Here is a 22,389-nt window from a genome sequence, read left to right as displayed (position 1 = left end):
TGCTCTCTCAGGCAAGCTGATGTCGATACTTTGTTTCCTCCTACAAAAAGCATTCTGCAAAAGTCCTGCAAATATTCTGTGTTTTAAAATGTGTGTGTGCAAGCTGCTCTAACAATTCCGCCTCTTTGGCTTGGCTTCGCGGACGAAGATTTATGGAGGGGGTAAAAAGTCCACGTCAGCTGCAGGCTCGTTTGTGGCTGACCAGTCCGATGTGGGACAGGCAGACACGATTGCAGCGGTTGCAAGGGAAAATTGGTTGGTTGGGGTTGGGTGTTGGGTTTTTCCTCCTTTGCCTTTTGTCAGTGAGGTGGGCTCTGCGGTCTTCTTCAAAGGAGGCTGCTGCCCGCCAAACTGTGAGGCGCCAAGATGCACGGTTTGAGGCGTTATCAGCCCACTGGCGGTGGTCAATGTGGCAGGCACCAAGAGATTTCTTTAGGCAGTCCTTGTACCTTTTCTTTGGTGCACCTCTGTCACGGTGGCCAGTGGAGAGCTCGCCATATAATACGATCTTGGGAAGGCGATGGTCCTCCATTCTGGAGACGTGACCCATCCAGCGCAGCTGGATCTTCAGCAGCGTGGACTCGATGCTGTCGACCTCTGCCATCTCGAGTACCTCGACGTTAGGGGTGTGAGCGCTCCAATGGATGTTGAGGATGGAGCGGAGACAACGCTGGTGGAAGCGTTCTAGGAGCCGTAGGTGGTGCCGGTAGAGGACCCATGATTCGGAGCCGAACAGGAGTGTGGGTATGACAACGGCTCTGTATACGCTTATCTTTGTGAGGTTTTTCAGTTGGTTGTTTTTCCAGACTCTTTTGTGTAGTCTTCCAAAGGCGCTATTTGCCTTGGCGAGTCTGTTGTCTATCTCATTGTCGATCCTTGCATCTGATGAAATGGTGCAGCCGAGATAGGTAAACTGGTTGACCGTTTTGAGTTTTGTGTGCCCGATGGAGATGTGGGGGGGCTGGTAGTCATGGTGGGGAGCTGGCTGATGGAGGACCTCAGTTTTCTTCAGGCTGACTTCCAGGCCAAACATTTTGGCAGTTTCCGCAAAGCAGGACGTCAAGCGCTGAAGAGCTGGCTCTGAATGGGCAACTAAAGCGGCATCATCTGCAAAGAGTAGTTCACGGACAAGTTTCTCTTGTGTCTTGGTGTGAGCTTGCAGGCGCCTCAGATTGAAGAGACTGCCATCCGTGCGGTACCGGATGTAAACAGCGTCTTCATTGTTGGGGTCTTTCATGGCTTGGTTCAGCATCATGCTGAAGAAGATTGAAAAGAGGGTTGGTGCGAGAACACAGCCTTGCTTCACGCCATTGTTAATGGAGAAGGGTTCAGAGAGCTCATTGCTGTATCTGACCCGACCTTGTTGGTTTTCGTGCAGTTGGATAATCATGTTGAGGAACTTTGGGGGACATCCGATGCGCTCTAGTATTTGCCAAAGCCCTTTCCTGCTCACGGTGTCGAAGGCTTTGGTGAGGTCAACAAAGGTGATGTAGAGTCCTTTGTTTTGTTCTCTGCACTTTTCTTGGAGCTGTCTGAGGGCAAAGACCATGTCAGTGGTTCCTCTGTTTGCGCGAAAGCCGCACTGTGATTCTGGGAGAATATTCTCAGCGACACTAGGTATTATTCTATTTAGTAGAATCCTAGCGAAGATTTTGCCTGCAATGGAGAGCAACGTGATTCCCCTGTAGTTTGAGCAGTCTGATTTCTCGCCTTTGTTTTTGTACAGGGTGATGATGGTGGCATCACGAAGATCCTGAGGCAGTTTACCTTGGTCCCAACAAAGCTTGAAAAACTCATGCAGTTTGGCATGCAGAGTTTTGCCGCCAGCCTTCCAGACTTCTGGGGGGATTCCATCCATACCTGCTGCTTTGCCACTTTTCAGTTGTTCGATTGCCTTATATGTCTCATCCAGGGTGGGAACCTCATCCAGCTCTAGCCTTTGGGGCTGTTGAGGGAGCTGGAGCAGGGCGGAATCTTGGACTGAGCGGTTGGTACTGAAAAGAGATTGGAAGTGTTCTGACCATCGGTTGAGGATGGAGATCTTGTCGCTGAGGAGGACTTTGCCGTCTGAGCTGCGCAGCGGGCTTTGGACTTGGGGTGAGGGGCCGTACACAGCCTTTAGAGCCTCGTAGAAACCCCTGAAGTCGCCAATGTCCGCGCTGAACTGTGTTCGTTTGGCGAGGCTAGTCCACCACTCATTTTGGATCTCCCGGAGTTTGCGCTGAAGATGGCTGCATGCGCGACGGAAGGCTTGTTTCTTCTCTGGACAGGACGGCTTTGTAAGGTGAGCCTGGTGGGCAGCTCGCTTCTTTGCCAGCAGCTCCTGGATTTCCTGGCTGTTTTCGTCAAACCAGTCCTTGTTTTTCCTGGAGGAGAAGCCCAGTACCTCTTCAGTGGATTGCAGTATGGTAGTCTTCAACTGATCCCAGAGGGTTTCAGGGGACGGGTCCGTGAGGCGGGTTGCAACGTCGAGCTTTGCTTTGAGGTTTGCCTGGAAGTTTCCTCTCGCTTCGTCTGACTGCAGTTTTCCAACATTGAACCTCTTTCTGGGGGCTTTATTGTTCCTGGGCTTTGGCTTGAAGTGAAGGTTGAGCTTGCAGCGAACCAGCCGGTGGTCAGTGTGGCATTCCGCGCTAGGCATGACCCTGGTGTGGAGCACATCTTGTTTGTCACTTTCTCGCACCAGGATGTAGTCCAGGAGGTGCCAGTGTTTGGATCGGGGATGCATCCAGGTGGTCTTAAGGCTGTCCCTCTGCTGAAAAAGGGTGTTTGTAATGACAAGCCGCTGTTCTGCGCAGAGCTCCAACAGGAGGCGCCCATTGTCGTTGCACTTGCCGACGCCATGCTTGCCCAGGATTCCTGGCCAGGTTTCTGAGTCTTTGCCGACACGAGCGTTGAAGTCGCCCAGGATGACAACCTTGTCGGCTGTAGGGGTACGTTGGATGAGGTTGCGCAGGTCGGTGTAGAACTTGTTCTTTTCTGCTGGTTCCGCCTGGAGGGTTGGAGCATAGACACTGATGAGGGTGATGTGACGCTTGTTTTGAAGTGCGAGTCGCATGGACATGATTCGGTCCGAGAGGCCTGTCGGAAGGTTTTCGAGTTTGGAGGCAATGAAGCTCTTGACCATGAAGCCTACACCAGATAGGCGTCGTTCATCCGAAGGCTTGCCAGACCAGTAGAGTGTGTAGCCCGCGCCGCGTTCTTGGAGGCTGCCTACATCTGCCAGGCGGACTTCACTGAGAGCGGCTATGTCGATGTCAAGTCTGAGGAGTTCATGTGCAATGAGGGCAGACCGACGTTCAGGTCGGTGGCTGTCAGTCTTGTCTAGCATGGTTCTGATGTTCCAGCATGCTAGCTTGAGTTTGTGAGCATCTTTTGAGGGGGAGGACGTGGAGGGGGAGGACGTGGAGGGGGAGGACGTGGAGGGGGAGGACGTGGAGGGGGAGGACGATGAGGGGGAGGACGTGGACCTGTCCTCGGGCCTGCGCAAAGGAGCTTTTAGGTGGAGTGCAGTGCGCGCAGTACTGGCCCCACCCTTTACACCCATGGTTCGTGTGCCGTGGCCAAGCAAGCTGGGACGTGGCAGCGAGGTCCTTGGGTCGTAGGTTTTATATCGGAGTGGCCTTCTCCTATGCAGGTTTCTTACCCGGGCTGGAGGGGCCTGCCTCCCCTCCTAGGTCGGTCCATACTGCCCGGACCGGGGCCGAGGCCGCCGCAGTTCACCCTGTGCCTGGACTGGGGCCACCGCCTCCCACTCCCTGTCCGGACCGGGGCCTCCGCCTGCCTCACTCGACCGAGGCCGGGGCCGCCGTCTCCCCCTTGCTCCTGCCCGTATCGTGGCCGCCGCCGTCTACCCTTCGCCCGGACCGGGGCCGGGGCCGCTGCTGCTCTCCCTGTGCCTGGACTGGGGCCGCCTAAACCACCTCTAAATACTCTGTCGTAACACCATTTAACGTTACTGCAATGTTGGCTTATATTAACAAATTTAAAAAGCAACGGCGTTACAGCTTCCTTACAGAACGATGTATTATGTCGCTGCTGAAGGTGTGATTAGTAATTAAAAGCTTCAGTTTCATGGATTCTCCCACCTCATTCGTCGTGTTCATGATGGAATAATTTGTGAAGAAATTCCTAGGGTAATTTAGAAAAGCAGGCTTTAGATTGTATTTGAAATGCCATGCATGTTGCTGTACAAGATGACTCGTGTATGAGACAAACCTCCTGAATTTCCACCTAAACAGTAGGTTTTGAGCTGTACTCACTGTATAAGATTACCCCAGGTCGGGTACTTATTGCTGACCAGTGGAGTGATGCTGCTAGGCACATTTAATACAGTAATTCACAATATTTTAAAAGCAAGTTACCCAGTAAAGGTTTAAATTGTATGAGCACAGTTTAAAATTAACCACCGTCGGCTCCTTTAACAGGCTGTTGTAAGCCTTTATGCCTCAGTCTGGGCAACAAACAACCTGCGGGAGGAACTCAGCAGATCGCACAGCATCATGGGGAGAAAATCATTATTGATGTTTTTATCTCACCCCGACCTACCGAGTTCCTTCCGCAGATTATTTCTTGCTCCAGATTCCAACAACTGTAGTCTCCTATGTGACTAAATATGGGCAATATTACCAGGTTACAAGGTTTCAAAAGCTGATAAACCAAAGTCAAACCTGCAATCAGTGGATGGCAGGAGAGGAGGTCATTAATAAAGTCTGTACTCGAGGCAGCACAAGGAGGTGTACATGAAAGGATACACATGAAGGATGCAAGAGGCTCAGATGAGGGGTAGAGAGGAAGGGAGATAGATGCCAGGCAGGTGAAGTGAGAGAGGGAGGGAGACAGAGGTAGAGGGATGGGCTTGAGAGAGGGTGTGGGGGGGGGGGGGGGTGGAGAGCAAGGGAGATGACAGCTACTTGCCCACTTTTGCAAATCAATGGCCATCCTCCTTTTGTTTCCACTTCAAGCCTTCTCGTCTCAACCAAAGGGTTAGAGAACTATTCTTTCCTCCTTCCATCCCTTTCTCTTTATCTCGCATCCCACAGTAATCTCTCTCTTTTTCTTCCTCAAACTCTCTCATCACTTTATTTTATCCCTTTCCATCCCCACGCCCACCCTTTCCCTTCCACAGTTGCTCCTGCTTCCATTCAGATGGAGGTGAGGGATTAATTTCTTTTAGAGATGCAGCATAGCAGGCCCTTCTAGTCCATGAGCCATGCTGCCCAATTACACCCATGTGACCAATCAACCTACCAAACCCATACGCCTTTAGAAAGTGGGAGGAACAGGAGCACCTGGAGGAAGCCCACGCAGACACAAACCTCTTACAGACAACACCTGGATTCGAACCCTGGTTAATGGATCTGTGATAGAATCTTACTAACCGTCCTGTCCAGTGGGAGATGAGGGAGTGTTCGATAACAATGTCAAGATGGAGGACCAGATGTGGCCCCAACTGATGATGTGTTCCATCTCTTTATGGATCCTTCTGTAATACCACATTTAAAATAATTATTGTTATGAAACAATCATTTAAAGCTTTTTTTTGTTTGATAAACTGAATCTATTCATGACCACTTCCTCCATCTTGGGTTTAGTTACTTTTCCTTTGTGAGATGAGATATTTAATAAATGATTTAAAAGTTCATATGGCTCTCTTTGTTGCTTTTCTGCCTCGAATGTACTCATTATAACTGGGGAATTCTCCAAAACTCTTGCTGCATTTCATTTTCACTACCACATGTACACTCATGAAGACCAGACAAGTGCCATCAATTAGTTATTCATGGATAATGTTCTAACTAAACTTGACCCTTTACACATTCAGCTGCACCATCCTGAACCACTGCAGCTTTTATTGACTGGTTGCTAACACACAGCCATCACTTTCTTGGAAAGTCATTATTTGAATCCTTCTTTCTAAGCATAATTACAGATTTTTATATGTTTCATCCACCAATCTCAAAATTGAGAGGAAATAAAGTTTGACTTTTCTTTGCAGAGTTATTAAGTATCTGAAGGACAACAGCTGGGTTGATATGTACACCAGAGCCATCTTTACAGAGTTTACAGTCTACAATGCAAATGTCAATCTGTTTTGTGTAGTCACACTGATGCTGGAGATGAAAGCTATTGGTAAGGCACAAAAATTATTGTACAGGGTACTTTAATTTCAATTATTAAAAGGATGACACTGTAAAGGAACTAAGTGGAGGAAGAATATAAAATCCATGCATGTAATGAAAATTATTGTTCTTGAGTATAAACAGCAGGGCAGCGTTTCTCAATGACTTGTTTCCATATTGTGATCTCTTTACAAATCACATCGTCAGTAATATGAGTTGTGCCTGTTTAGGTTCAGAAGTAGCTGGTAATACCTTTGACTGATGTTATTCTTTAGTGCCTCTGCTTTACGGTCTTTGTTCAATCCTCACTTCCTAATTCAGGACACATTGACTGAGATTGTATAGCATCACGAGATGAGACCTTAAGGCAAATCTTACTCACTAAAGTAGGGACCAGATGATTCCATTTTTGCTTCTTGGAAAAAAATGTAGTGGTGAACTCTCAGGGAAGTAAATCACTCGTGGATCCTGTCCACACTCTTGTTCCAAAGAAGGTTCAAGCATGAGGAGGCAGCAGAAGGATGATGACCCTGATCTGGACACCCTGCTGGGGCCCACTTCCTCTGCTGTTTTCATCCTGGCAGCCGGATAGCTTGGCAGGAAGACGATGACAGCCAAACAAGCAAGTCGAGCAGCATCTGTGATTGACGGATGCATGACAATTGAGGGGGATGCTGTCTCAGCATGTGTACACCCACGTCCTATCAGTTGCACTGGACCTCTGTTCAGCTAGTGGTCTCATCAATCACATTCTTGGATAGGAGCTGCAGCTCTCACCTCTATCTCTTTCTAATGAAATGCAATTTGCAGTTTTATAAATCTCTGGTGAGAACTTGAGAGTATTGTGTTCAGTTCTGGTGACCTCATAACAGCAAGGATGTGGAAGCCATGGATAGAGTGCAGAGGAGATTTACCAGGATGTTGCCTGGATTAGAATATGTGTCTTATGAGGCAAGGTTAGCAGAGCTAGGACTTTTCCCTTTGGAGCAAAGAAGGATGAGAGATTACTTAAAAGAGGTCCACAAGATTATGAGACAGAGATAAGATAGACACCCCACACCCTTTTGCCAGGGTGGGAGTAGCAAGCGACATAGGACCTTGTACAAAATGAAGGGAGGAAAGTTTAGGGGAAACATCGGGGGTAAACACAGAGAGTAGTTGGGTGCCTGGAATACATTGCTAGGGGTGGTGGTGGAGGCCGAAACATTAGTGGCATTTAGAGACTCTTAGACTGAAAGAAAGTTAGAGGGTTATAAGCAGGGAGAGTTTCAGTTTTTTTTGGGGGGGAGGGTTAGATATATAGAGGTCACAACATCGTGGGATGAAGGGCCTGTACTGTGGTGTAATGTTCTAACCTTGGGAATCTGCTCATCCCATAGTATAGTGTATAAAATTCTATGTAAATAAACTAACTCAACAATGCTAATTGTTTCTGGTCCATGTAGTGTAACATAGCAGCAAAGTTATTATACTTTGCTCGTCAACCCAGAGACATGAATTCAATCCCAAGTAGCCATTCAAATCAATGGACAGCTCGGGAGGGAGAATAAATCCTGGCTTTGCTCGTGATAACTATAACCCAGAAATGACTGCAACAAAAATCACTGACATTAGTAAAAGGAGACTGTAAAATTGGGATTTTATAAACTAATTAATAAATCAAGTCACATTTATTTGTCGTTTGTACCATAACCATTACAGTGCACAGTAAAAATGAGAATGGAGTTTCTCCGGACCGTGGAGCTGGTTATTTACATGGATAAATTACATCAGAAACTGTTTTTCATATCACTTATAAATATCATGATACATATGCTAGCCCTATGTCCCCAGAGCTCAGAAGCTTCATGGCTTGGCAGGGGGTGGGGGGGGGGGTAACTGTCTCGCAATCTGGTTGTGAGGGCATCTTCCTGGGTGGCAGGAGGGAGAATAGATTGCGGGAGGGGTATGTGGAGTCTTTCACACCATTTATGGCTTTCTGCAAACAACGGTCGTTATAAATGTAAATATACTGAAGAACTTGCCATTTGTAAATAATGCATCCAGTTAGTTATAAAACATGACAACGGAGTACAATATTCTTTCGTCTTCCTAACAATGAAAAACTGTAATAAAAATAAGTGAAATAAAATGTCATGCTCGTATAAAACCATGGTTATATCTTTGAAAATTATCTCCGTTGGTACTCTTCTTGGGGTGTGATATGCTTATCAAGAATGGTTATCAGGACTTGTGAATATTTGTGGATTAACTTCATGGGCTTGTTGGTGATACTGCAGTGCCTCCAGTATGGAGGCGGTTACCAGTGATGTGATGCCAGCAGTCAGTTTTGCAGCTGAATCTTTTGGCCTCTTTGGCTGGACACTCCTTTCCCCCTCCATAACCTCCAGTAGTTCCTAAGATTTTGAGTAGTTATAGAAGTTGCTTTCATGCTCCGTTATACATGGGGATGTGTCTTTATATCAAGCGCAGAACAAAAGAACATCACCAAACCTTGGGTGTTGTCAATCCTCATCAGTTGCAAACTTTCTTCCTCAGGTGTCTTTTTTGGCAATGTGGAGATGGAGATCATCCGCTTGTACCACCATATTGACAAAAGTTATTCTTCCATCATTGGAGCAGAAATTATTTTCATGCTTGTGGTTATTTATTATATGGTTATGCAGGTAGGTAGGTGAGATGTGGGTCGCCACACTATATATTATTTTATTAATGTGCTAAACATTAAAATTTGGAAAACTGTTTATGTATTATCATAATTTCCAGCTCTTCTTGCCATGGTTTTCTTTATAATTGAACTAGTACATCAATTGGCAGAGAACTCGAAAAAGAGTGGGTAGCACAGTGACTTACAGCGCCAGTGACCCAGGTTCAAATCCAGCACTGTCTGCAAGGATTTCTTCCCGTGTTTGTATGGGTTTCCCATGGATGCTCCAGTTTTCTTCTTTCCACCTTTCAAAATGTATGGGAGTAGTAGGCTAATTGGGGTATTTGGGCGGCAAGGGCTTGTGGGCAGGAAGGGCCTGCTACCATGCTTCACACATACTGTATTTCAACGATTAGATCATATGAAGCACGCCAAGGATGAAGACAGAGTGTTAACACACATCACGCAGGTTTGATTGGGACTAGGAACTTGTTAACTCTCAATCCTAGAATGACCGCAAGCTGTAGGGGACTGCAGCATCAACCAATTTGCTTGAGGAATTCAACAGATCTGACACAATCTGTGGAGGGGGAATGGGCAGTTAACTCTCCACTTCCCTCTGCAGATGCCGAGTTCATCCAAGCAACTTGCTCTTTGTTCGAGATTCCAGTATCTGCAGTTTCTTGTCTCTCTTCTGTGGAAAACTAAATGTTACTGTACATGTAAACTCTAGAAATAGATGGGGAAAAGGGGATGGGTACAGTAGGAGCTCTTGATATTTGCTATTTTACCTAAAGTGTTAATTCTTTTGTTTTAAACTAAAATAACAGCTAAAAGTATTTTGTCAAAAATTTGTGCTGAAATTCAGTGACTATATCCTATTCTCCTAGCCTTTCGATTCAGATTTGTTGTCAGAGTACATACGTGACATCACATACAACCTTGAGATAACTTTTTCCTGTGAACGAGACAGAATTACCACTAATTGGTAGCAAAAAAAACTACACATGTAAATAAATAAAGAACTATAAACAGATAATGAAATGTAAAGCAAACTGCAATACAGAAAAGAAAAATTTAAAAATCAATGAAGTGCAAAAGTAAGAGGCCTTAAATGAGTCTCTGAGTTTGTCGTTGAGGAGTCTGATGGTGGAGGGGGAGCAGCTGTTTCCGAACCTGGTGGTGTGAGACGGGGCACCTATGCCTCTTTCCTGATGGCAGCAGCGAGAACAGAGCATGTGCTGGGTGGTGTGGATCCTTGGTGATTGTTTCTGCTCTTCAACGGCAGTGTTCCCTGTAAATGTTCTTGATAGTGGGGATGGTTTTGCCTGTGATGTCCTGGGCTGTGTCCACTACCTTTTGGAGAGCTTTATGCTTAGGGGTATTGGCATCCCCATACTAGACCATAATGCAGCCGGTCAGCACACTTTCTACCACACACACATAAAAATTGCCATGGTTTCTGATGTCATACCAAACCTCCGCAAACTCCTGAGGAAGTAGAGGCCCTAACGTGATTTCTTTGCAATGCCATTAGTGTGTCGGGTGCAGGAAAGATCCACTGAGATAGTGACTGCCAAGAAAGGAAATTTGCTCACCCTCTCCACCTCTGATCCCCCAATGATCACTGGATCGTACATCTCTGATTTTCCCTTCCTGAAGTCAACAATCAGTTCCCTGGTTTTGGTGACATTGAGAGCATTGTTGGTGTCCCATTCATCCAAGTTAGCTTTAGTCAGCTCATATGGGACTGGACCAAATGTCACTCTATAACAATCACTGGTCTACTCTGCACACATTATAATCAACCTATCTATAGGCAAACCATCATTGTTTTCAAAATCTCCAGTGTTAATTAAAACTTTTGGAAAATTCGATTTGGTGTTTATAACTTATTCACTCCTGAGGCAATTTACTTGTTTCTGGTCCATGATTGTATTCATTTGCTGGTAAATTCATTTAAAATGTTCATGTTAAGTTCTGCTAGTTAAGCGCCAATGGGCTACTTAATGATTTATCTAAACTAGAGACTTTCCTCCGCCTTCAGTAGAGGTGATTGGAGAGTGGCCAAGATCCTGTCCAATTTTTTATCCTGGAATGAAGGCAAATCAGTACGTCAGCTATTCAGCATACGACCTTGCAGGTTTGTACCTGTGGTGGTACAGGGGTCAACCTCTGTACCTGCAGGAGTGTAGCCTGTTGTTCAGTCTTTACCTTGTGTGTGTCTGATTCTGTCTAACAGCACACCACAGTACCGTTCAGCAAAACATTTTATTAATCAGCTGAGCTAACACAAGGTTTACCACATTGTCAGGCAAAGTCACAATAAAGAGATTAATCCTGCAGTTTCAAACTTTTTGGAGCTGGGACATAGTAAAACAAGGACAACGCAACTCTAAAAGCTGATTAGATCAAGAAACATTTATTGTTAGCTTATCTTGTGTTATCTTGTTCTCAGGGAAAACTGCTAAAACAGAAAAGACTGAAGTATTTCTGGAACAAATGGAACATCATTGATATGACCATTATATTGTGCAGCTGGAGTTCATTTGGACTATATATAAAGCGAGCAGTGCTTGGAACTAGAGTTATAGAGGACTATCTCCAGAATCAGGACAGGTAGCTGGATTATTTAACTTATTCGCTGTAGAAAATTGGAGCTTTGTATTGTGATTGCTACCCATGTGAACTGTTCCAGAATTGATCTGGCTGGTGACCTCACTCATTGTTACATTCAACTTTAAATATTCTTGTGACAGAGATGATACATTTAACATTTTGACTCTAATGCTGGTCTGGTAAGTATAAACACTTTGTCTGGAACAAAAAGCTTGGAAAGATAAATCTCATTCCTGATTAAAGTGGGAAGTAGCAGCTGGAATTCTGCTCCTCTGGGAGCAAGACGAAATAGTTGCAAAATAATACTTTAAGCAATAAATGCCATTCAACTACTGAACTGTGCATGGTAGTTGCAAAACAGCAATCTTCATCTGTTCAACCTTTCTGAACAAAAATATTTGAACATGATGGTTATTGGAGATGGTAAATGTTTTGCCATCCTTTAGCAGCTTGCATACAAGCTCCTACAAGTTTGTGAGAAACGTCTGCTTTATACATCAACCAGGTTAAGCAGTAAAAAAAAATCTGAGCTGTTAATTTCATGCATCATGAATTCTGAGATTACCTTTGTGCATTAACTTCCAAGGCATTGGTTTCTCTTAAATGCTGCATTTTTTTTTGTTTTCTCTACGTTAACCATCAATTCACATTTTAAAAGAAATTCTAATTCATCATTATACCTTTTTTAGTCTCAATTTTGGCTGAACAATTTGCCAGCAAAAGTCTTTGTTTATACATCTTGTGTTTGTTCTAGGTTATCTAAGTGCCAGCTATTGGCCTTTAATTTTTTTTTTGTAGTTCTTTATTTATCGCACTATGAACTATATCAAACAATATATTTACAGATGCATCTCTTTAAATATTCACAGTGACATTTTCTCTTTTTTATCCCCCCATCCCTCTCTTCCCCCTTCCCACCCCCCTCCTCCCCCTTCCCACCCCCCTCCTCCCCCTTCCCACCCCCCTCCAAAAACAGTAAATATTGGACATATAAAATACAATAAAACAATATCTTTATACAAAAGGAATACAAACAAAAAAGACGTATCATCTACTTATTCACATTAAATCTGATCGTGTTTATCTTCTTATCATTTTAGATGGTGGTGGTCCTAGGCCTGCTCTTTCTGTTCCATATATGGTTCCCAGGTTTCCCCAATCATTATAACTTTGTCTTTTAAATTATGTGATTATTTTTTTCCAATGGGAAACACTTAAACTTGGTTATATATCCCATTAATGTTTATAGTCATTTAGTCCAACGTGGCCATCTTGTATCTTTATTTTCACTTCTTTTCCACCTCCAACCCTTTTTTCCATTACTGCTTTTTAAGTTTACCTTTTTAATCTCAATATATGACAACGCATTTAAGACATGAAATACCCCAACAATCCCCACAAGCAATACCCCTTTAACCCCAAATGAACCTCCCCTCCTTGGGATTGCCTCCTGTCTCTTGATGGCATCCACAACTCCCCTTTCCATTCGGTTTGCGAACTTACTCGCAAGCGTCAACCGATTTCGCAGTGACCCTTATTCTCCCCCCACCAGAGAACACTATTTTCCTATACTTATAACAAAGCTCTCTCTTTTTTTTTCCTTCTTCCCCTTCTCTTATCCATGTTTAAATCTTTATATATACATTATCTTTACTTTATATTTATTATATATTTTTGTATATTTTCTTGCCGGTCATCCTTCTTGTCACTCCTCCTCCTCCTCTCTTCTCTTGTCCTGCAAATGTACAGCAAATTCTTGGGCTTTCTTTGGGTCTGAGAACTGTCTATTCCATTCCCCAGGAATAAATACTTTGAGTACTGCTGGATGTCTTAATATAAAGTTATAACTTTTCTTCCATAAGATTGTTTTTACCGTGTTGAATTCCTTCCTCTTCTTTAAAAGTTCGAAGCTTATGACCAGGTAAAAAAATATTTTTTGTCCCTTATATTCCAAGGGCTTATTGTCTTCTCTAAGCTTCTTTCTTGTATGTTTTCTCTTGTCGTATACCTTAGAAATTTTGCCAATATGGATCTCGGTTTTTGATGTGGTGGTGGTTTCAGTACTAGCTCTCTATGCGCCCTTTCAATTTTGATTTCTTCATGTGAGTCTGTTATTCCCAGCACCTTCGGGATTCATCCTTTTATAAATTCCTTCATACCTGACCCTTCTTTGCCTTCTTTCAGGCCCACTATTTTTATGTTGTTTCGCCTACTGTAGTTTTCCAATACATAATTTTTTGGTGACAAGTCTTGTGTCTCTTTAATTTTTTTTGCTCTCTTCCAACTTCCCTCTTAAATCATTTATCTCCATTTCTACAGCAGGTTCTCATTTCTCCACATTTTCTACTCTTTTCCCTATTTCAGTCATGACCAACTCTAAGCTTTACATTCTGTCTTCAGCTCTTTTCATTTTTCTTTTGATTGAACTAAATTCTAATGATGGCCATTCTTTTAATGACCTCATTTGTTCTTCGAAAAAGGCTTTATCTAAACTTTGTCCTATTTTACCTTCTTCTTTCCTTTGAAATTCTTGGTCTTCTTCCTCCTCTTCTTCTGTGTCTGTATCTATGTCTGTGTTGTTGTCTTCTCTTCTCTGTATCTTTGTATCTTCATCCTTCAATGGTGAGCTGCTTCTGTATCCTTGCTGGGTCTCCAGCTGGTGTGTCTTCTGTTGTTGGGCCTTCCGCTGCAGGTCCACCTGCTGCTGGACCCCCTGCTGCAGGCCGACCCACTGCTGGGTCTCCTGCCGCAGGTCGTCCCCCCTGCCGGTCGCGTCATTGCCACATCCTCTTCCCGCCCTTCGTTCTCTTTCTCACCATTCTTCCTTTCTTCTTTCTTCTTTACTTCCCCCAGCCGAATGCCCCAATACTGGGCGTCTCTCAGCTGGCCACTCCGCAGCTGGCCGCTCCTCAGCTGAGTCCCCTGACTGTCGGCGTTGGCTTTTTTTTTTACTTGCTCACTGCGCATGTGCAACTTTTCACGCATACGCAGTTGCACACCTCTGGCTCTGAGAGGCATTTTTGAAGTCTGCCGGTTGAGAGGATACCGCTCCTCTGGGGACTCACCAACGTCAGAGATCAGCCGCTCCTCTCCACAGTGGCTCTCTGCTCCTACGTGCAGGTAAGACCTTCTTCCTTCTTCTCCAGTGATTTTCCTTCTTCCTTTTTCTCTGTTATTCTTACTTTTTCTCTTTTGGGTCCCATCTTCTGTCTCTTCTCTGTAACTTTCTCTTCCTGTATTTTATGTTTATTGAGCTGTTTTCGGCTGCATCATGTTGAAAAGGCTGCACCATTTCATCAGATGCAAGGATCGACAATGAGATAGACAACAGACTCGCCAAGGCAAATAGCGCCTTTGGAAGACTACACAAAAGAGTCTGGAAAAACAACCAACTGAAAAACCTCACAAAGATAAGCGTATACAGAGCCGTTGTCATACCCACACTCCTGTTCGGCTCCGAATCATGGGTCCTCTACCGGCATCACCTACGGCTCCTAGAACGCTTCCACCAGCGTTGTCTCTGCTCCATCCTCAACATCCATTGGAGCACTTTCATCCCTAACGTCGAAGTCCTCGAGATGGCAGAGGTCGACAGCATCGAGTCCACGCTGCTGAAGATCCAGCTGCGCTGGATGGGTCACGTCTCCAGAATGGAGGACCATCGCCTTCCCATGATCGTGTTATATGGCGAGCTCTCCACTGGCCACCGTGACAGAGGTGCACCAAAGAAAAGGTACAAGGACTGCCTAAAGAAATCTCTTGGTGCCTGCCACATTGACCACCGCCAGAGGCCTCGCAAAACTGTGTAAAAGAACTGGACAGCCTAATCAAGAAGACAGTGAAGGAGATCCTCCATCTCCCCCCAGAAACAGCAGATGGGGTCCTGTATTCCAGGAATAGAGATGGTGGACTTGCTCTCCCGAAACTGGAAACGCAAATACCATTTGCGGTGATTAGGAAGAGGTTAAGTCTCAGCTTCTCGCCTGACAAGGTCATTGCTGCGTCTTTTCGAATGGCCGACGTGAGCAATGATGAACAGATCGAGAGACTCAAAAGTCTCTCATCGCTCCGAGAGATCGAGCGATATCAGCGGGGGAACAGCAGGCCGGTTCCCCATACTGATGATCAACAGGGGAACAACACGGTTCCCCAGGAAGACGAGTCGGACAGAAGCTTTGACACTCTGATGACCGAAGTCGGGACCGCCAGTGGGCTGATATCGCCTCAAACCGTACTTGTCTCCTCAACATGATTATCCAACTGCACAAAAACCAACAAGGTCGGGTCAGATACAGCAATGAGCTCTCTGAACCCTTCTCCATTAACAATGGCGTGAAGCAAGGCTGTGTTCTCGCACCAACCCTCTTTTCAATCTTCTTCAGCATGATGCTGAACCAAGCCATGAAAGACCCCAACAATGAAGACGCTGTTTACATCCGGTACCGCACGGATGGCAGTCTCTTCAATCTGAGGCGCCTGCAAGCTCACACCAAGACACAAGAGAAACTTGTCCGTGAACTACTCTTTGCAGACGATGCCGCTTTAGTTGCCCATTCAGAGCCAGCTCTTCAGCGCTTGACGTCCTGCTTTGCGGAAACTGCCAAAATGTTTGGCCTGGAAGTCAGCCTGAAGAAAACTGAGGTCCTCCATCAGCCAGCTCCCCACCATGACTACCAGCCCCCCCACATCTCCATCGGGCACACAAAACTCAAAACGGTCAACCAGTTTACCTATCTCGGCTGCACCTTAACTTTCATGCATTCACTAACTGAACTCTAATATGCGAACTGCGCATGCACCAAATGAAGACTCGCGCGTGTGCACAGGAATCAAGATGGCCATGCTCAGCCTACCGATCCTGGGACGCCGACTAACAAGGTAAGTTCACTCATTTTGGCTTGCTCTTGCCCTGTAGCCCTGTTGTAGTTTGTCAAATACAACATAAGCTGCGTAAATTTTATTTTTTTTTCTTATATTTTTAACAAATGTTCCGTCGTATGAGCAGATGACGTAAATCACATAGATCGCAAGTTGGGGAGTACCTGTATTTATAATAAAAATCATTCTATTCCTGTGCATAACCTTCCACTGTTTTAGTTATATTTACATATAGTAATTTAATATTTATAGGGAATAACCTCTTTCCCTCATCATTATTTTAATATTGGTTATGATGCATCTGAAGATCAGCAGCCCAATTTGTGGATGTTTCACCAATTGTGCATTAAAAATGATCAGCCAGTCTATTTTTGGTTAGGGCAGTGGTATTAACCAAGGTTCTGGGTGAAATTCCTTCTACTTGGAACTGAAAAGCAGAGTACAACCTCCTTCATTTCTTTGCCAGATTCATTCTGAGATGGTACAGTAATTATGCCAGCTTGAATCTCTAAAGTACAGATGTTTCATTGTGACAATACCTGTTAATTTTCATGAGAACTACATTCCAGAAACCGCTGTGGAGCCCCCATACCCCAAATACTGACTATTCCCCACCAGCTTGCAGGGTCTTTCTTCAGAGTGGGATGGGTCACAAACTCTTAACCATTGGAAGGATATTTAATATTTTATTCATAGCAAACTACCTGGGCATTTAAATTTGAAATATGGATATACGGCACAGAAACAGGCTATTTCAGTCCATGTTGCCCAATTTACACCCAATTAACCTACACCCCACCCCAGTATATTTCAAATGGGGGGAGGAAACTGGAACCCCCGGAAAAAACCCACACAGACATGGGGATAACATACAAACTCCTTAAAGATAGCATGGGATTCAAACTCCTGTCCCGATCGCTAGTGCTGTAAAGGTGTTGCTGTAAAGGTGTTGCTCTAACTGCTACACCAACCAAAGGAATTTCACCCCCCCCCCCCCCCACACAGGAGTCAAAATTGAAATTCCTTGAATAACACCTATTAGCAGGAAAATTAACTTGCTCATTAGCAGAAGAATTGATGGTTCATAAATATCATCAAGCCAAGTCATCAAGTCAGTATGAATTGGGGACAACGACTCTTCCTCACTAACAATTCACACAGGCGCACCCCAAGGACATGTGCTTAGCCCACTGCTCTACTCGCTATACACTCAAATTTGCTGATGACACCACGGTTGTCAGTAGCATCACAAACGGCAATAAGGAAGCATATAGGAGGGAGATGGATCAGCTCGTTGAGTTTGAGGTCGCACCAACAACCTTTCACTCAATGTTAGCAAAACCAAGGGGATGATTGTGGACTTGAGGAGGAAATCAGTATATGAACCAGTCTTCATCAAGGGGTCAGCAATGGAGAGCGTCAACTTCAAATTCCTGGGTTTCAACATCTCTGAGGATCTGTCCTGGAACCTGATCAATCACGAAGAAGGTCGCCAAAGGTATACTTTGTAGGGAGTTTGAGAAATTCCATGGACATTTTTATGAAGTGTCAATTTCTTTAATTCCTAAAAAGGATAAGAACCTGAGCTTCCTTTAGCCAATATCATTACTGAATGTTGATTCTAAAATTCTTTCCAAGATTTTAGCTAATAGATTGGAAAATATTCTTCCTCAGATTATCTCCATAAACCAAACAGGATTTATAAAGAATCGATATTCACATTTTAATATCCATAGATTAATGAATATAATTTAATCCCCATCATTTAAAACTCCAGAATATGTGGTGTCATTAGATGCAGAAAAGGCTTTTGATAGAGAGGAATGAAAATATCTGTTTGAAGTTTGAAAACATTTAATTTTGGCCGTGGTTTTATCTCTTGGATTAATTTGATTTATCCAGCTCCAGCCATTGGTCTAATTATAAATAATCAAAAATCTTCACTTTTTAGGTTATTTTGAGGAACTAGACAGAGTTGTCCTTTTAGCCCTTTACTATTTAATTTAGCTTTGGAACCCATCACAATAGCACTTTGGGATTTCAGTGACATTCGGGAAATTAATAGAGGAGATGAAATTCACTGTATCTTTATGTGCAGATGATCTTTTAGTATATATTTCAGATCCTGAGAAATCTATTCCTCCAATGTTGTCTTTGCTTTCCCTATTTGGAAGTTTCTCTGGATATAAATTGAATCTTTATAAGAGGGAATTATTCCCAATAAACATGTACCTGTTTATAATCACTCACCTTTTAGAGTGGTTTAAGATCATTTTACCTATTTAAGGATTAAAATTTCCAAAACATTTAAAGATCTATATTAATGTAACTTTCTTCCTTTGGTAGTTTGTGTGAAACAATCTCTTTCTAAATGGTCTCCATTGGCTTTATCTTTAATAGGTTTTATTAATGCAAGTAAAATGATAATCTTACCTAAATTTTTGTATTTATTTCAAGGAGTCCCAGTTTTTACTCCAAAAATCCTTTTTTTATATATAATATTGACTCTAAAATATCTTCTTATATTTGGAATAAAAAGAATGCCAGATTTTATCTAGCACCATTTCTTTTAATTATTTTTTCAACCGTCTATAATTGATCAAGCCTTTTCTTTTTGGAAAGTTAAAGGAATCATTTATTTTTCAGATTTGTTTGTAGATGATAGCTTAATGTCTTTTCAACAATTATTCAATAAATATAATGTACATAAGTCATCTTTTAGATACTTCCAAATTAGAAATTTTTTTAATACTTTACTGCCTAACTTTCCAACATCGTCCCAACTGGATTTGATTGATACTTTTTTTTCATTTGAATCCTTCTCATAAGTAACATTTATAATAAGTTATTAAGATTGGAATCAAAATCTAGTGACAAAATTAAAAGGGCCTGGGAAGAGGAACTTAAGTCACATCTTCCAGCAGAATCATGGGAGAAGATTTTTGGATTTGTTATTACCTCTTCATATGTGCTCATCATTCTTTGATTCAGTTTAAAGTGCTACATCGGGCTCATATGTCGAAAGATAAATTGGCCTGTATTTTTTCTAACATTAGTCCTATTTGTGATAGATGTAAATCAGAAATGGCTTCTCTAACTCGTATGTTTTGGTCATATGGAGAGGTATTGGATAGATACTTTTTGACTTTTTTCAGCTATACTGGATATTAGTTTGTAACCTCATCCATTGACTCCTCTTTTTGGAATTATGGTTCCAGAATTGGGACGAGTTCCCATTTCCACACATCGGGTTGTAGCCTTTTCTATGTTGTTGGCTAGAAGAGCTATTTTATTTAAATGGTAATATTCTAATCCATCTACTTTGACTCAATGGTTCTCTCAAATTATGTCATGTTTAAGTTTAGAGAAAATTAGGAGTTGTACATTTGATACTTTCGTTAAATTTGAAGAGACTTGACAACCTTTTATGAATTATTTCCACGTGACTTCGTTAGTATAATTATTTCCCCTCTGGACTATATTTAATTTTATTTCTTTTCTCTTTGTTGGTGAAGACCAGATGATATTTTTTATTAATAAATTCTCAGAATAGGCTGCCCAGTCTTTTTCTTTTTTTTTCTTAGATTAGGTAGGGTTTTATATAAATAATTTTTTTTCTTTTTTTTTGCAGATTTCAGTTTGAGGAGATGAGAACATATTCATTAATTGTGGTGTAATGCGATATGTTCTATCATATGATGTCAAAGCGTGATTTTTTTCCCTTTTTGATTCTATTCTCTTATAATGTTTACCTATAATATGATTAATAAAAAAAGATTGAAAAAGAAAGAGGAGGTTTGGTATGTAACCGAAGACACTCAGAAACTTCTACAGGTGTACCGTGGAGAGCATTCTGGCTGGTTGGATCACTGCCTGGTATGGAGGCACCAACTCTCAGGACAAGAATAAACTCCAGAGGGTTGTTAACTCAACCTCCGACATCACGGTCACCAGACTCCACTCCATCAAGGGCATAGTGACATACATAACATAGTGTCTTAAAAAAGTAGTCTCTATCCTCAAGGACCCCCACCACCCAGGTCATGCCCTCTTCACTCTGCTACCACTGGGAAGAAGGTACAGGAGCCTAAAGACGAACACTGAGCAGCACAAGGGCAGCTTCTTCCCCACTGCCATCAGATTCCTGAATGATCAATTAACCACAGACACAACCTTATTTGTCTTTTTTCTTTCTACTATTTTTATTTATTTTGTAAGGTGATTTATATAAATGTTTGCAGTGTGATGCTGCTACAAAACAACAAATTATGTGACATGTTCATGACGATAAATTCTGGTTCCATAATAAGGGGCCACAAGAACTATGAAGTAGTAGATTTGAAACCATGATGATAAATTCTGGTTCCATAATAGGGGGCCACAAGAACTATGAAGTAGTTTGGTATGACTTTCACCAAGAATTCGTAAAACTGCAAAATTAAGGGTTCACTGTTGATTTAATCATAAAACATTTATTTTCAGAGTCATTATGTATATAAACCATTGGTAATTGTGGTTACTTCCAGGTTTATCAACTTCTATGAGACTGCAATTACTGATTCAGCACTGGGTTATGTGATTGCTTTCCTGGTCTTACTGGCTACTGTTAAATTCTGGAGTCTGCTGCACTTGAATCCAAAGATGCATTTGATTACTTCTTCCCTCGAGAGAGCCTGGGGAAACCTTCTGGGCCTTCTGGTCATCATGCTGGTGTTGTTAGTCAGCTACTCTTCTATAGTAAGCACTTTCTATTTCCACTCCCTTGTCTCCATAACCTCCCCCCCTCTCCTCCAGCCCTCTGAGATCTCTCCCTATTTTAATTGCATTGCTGCCATAAGCCATACACTCAAGAAATTTCTCTCTATGCCTCTTTGTTATTTTTAATGTATTCTTAAAAAAATACTTTTCTGATTATTTTTGAAGCTTTGTTTGGTGGAATATCCAGGGATGTTTCACCTGCCTAAACAATACACATAAATGCAAATTGTTGTTACCGTAGAAAAATATTTTATTACAGTTACTCATACCAACAAAAGTCACAAGCACATATAAATATGGAGAGGATATGGGTGGAAAAGTGGCAGATGGAGTTCAATCTGCATAAGTGTGAGGTGATGCATTTTGGAAGGTCAAATCTCAAGACAGAGTACATGGTCAATGGTCAGATATTTAATAGTGTGGAAGAACAGAGGGTCCTTACGGTCCAAATCTGTACACCTCACAAGGTTGCTGCACAGGTTGATAAGATAATTAAGAAGGCCGATGGAATGTTGGGCTTCATTAGTCAGGGAATTGAGGTTAGGAGTCGTGAGGTGACGTTGCAGCTCTATAAATCTATGGTGAAACCACACTTGGAAATATTGTATTCAATTCTGGTCACCTCATTACAGGAAGGTGGTGGAGGTTTTGGAGAGGGTGCAGAGGAGATTTACCAGGATGTTGCCTGGATTGAAAAATCTGTCTTCTGAGGCAAGGTTAGCAGAGCTAGGGCTTTTCTCTTTTGACTGAAGAAGGATGAGGGGTGACTTAATAGAGGTCTACAAGGTTATGAGAGGCATAGATAAGGTAAACAGCCAGCACCTTTTTCCCAGAGCGCAAGTAGCAAACACCAGAGGACATCTGTACTAATTGAAGGGAGGAAAGTATAGGGGAGATGTCAAGGGCAATTTTTTTTTTTACAGAGTTGTGGTGCCTGGAATGCACTGGCGGGGGTGGTGATGGAGGCTGGAACAATAGGGGTATTTAAGAAGCTCTACTCTTTGCAGACGATGCTGCTTTAGTTGCCCATTCAGAGCCAGCTCTTCAGCGCTTGACGTCCTGCTTTGCGGAAACTGCCAAAATGTTTGGCCTGGAAGTCAGCCTGAAGAAAACTGAGGTCCTCCATCAGCCAGCTCCCCACCATGACTACCAGCCCCCCCACATCTCCATCGGGCACACAAAACTCAAAACGGTCAACCAGTTTACCTATCTCGGCTGCACCATTTCATCAGATGCAAGGATCGACAATGAGATAGACAACAGACTCGCCAAGGCAAATAGCGCCTTTGGAAGACTACACAAAAGAGTCTGGAAAAACAACCAACTGAAAAACCTCACAGAGATAAGCATATACAGAGCCGTTGT

The 22,389-nt window shown here is 43.0% G+C and overlaps 1 protein-coding gene across 1 annotated transcript in view; it reads left to right on the top strand.

Moving 5' to 3' along the window:
• Positions 1-22,389, top strand: part of LOC138743837 (polycystin-1-like protein 2) — an 82,463-nt gene that overhangs the window by 51,389 nt on the left and 8,685 nt on the right. Inside the window, 4 exon segments of the mRNA XM_069899439.1 lie at positions 5,999-6,132; positions 8,661-8,788; positions 11,228-11,388; positions 20,793-21,003. Of these exon segments, the coding sequence (XP_069755540.1) occupies positions 5,999-6,132; positions 8,661-8,788; positions 11,228-11,388; positions 20,793-21,003 (634 nt within the window).

Source organism: Narcine bancroftii, chromosome 10 (genome assembly GCF_036971445.1).
Source record: "Narcine bancroftii isolate sNarBan1 chromosome 10, sNarBan1.hap1, whole genome shotgun sequence".
In the NCBI taxonomy this organism is placed as follows: Eukaryota; Metazoa; Chordata; class Chondrichthyes; order Torpediniformes; family Narcinidae; genus Narcine; species Narcine bancroftii.
This window is presented reverse-complemented; position numbering and strand designations above follow the sequence as displayed.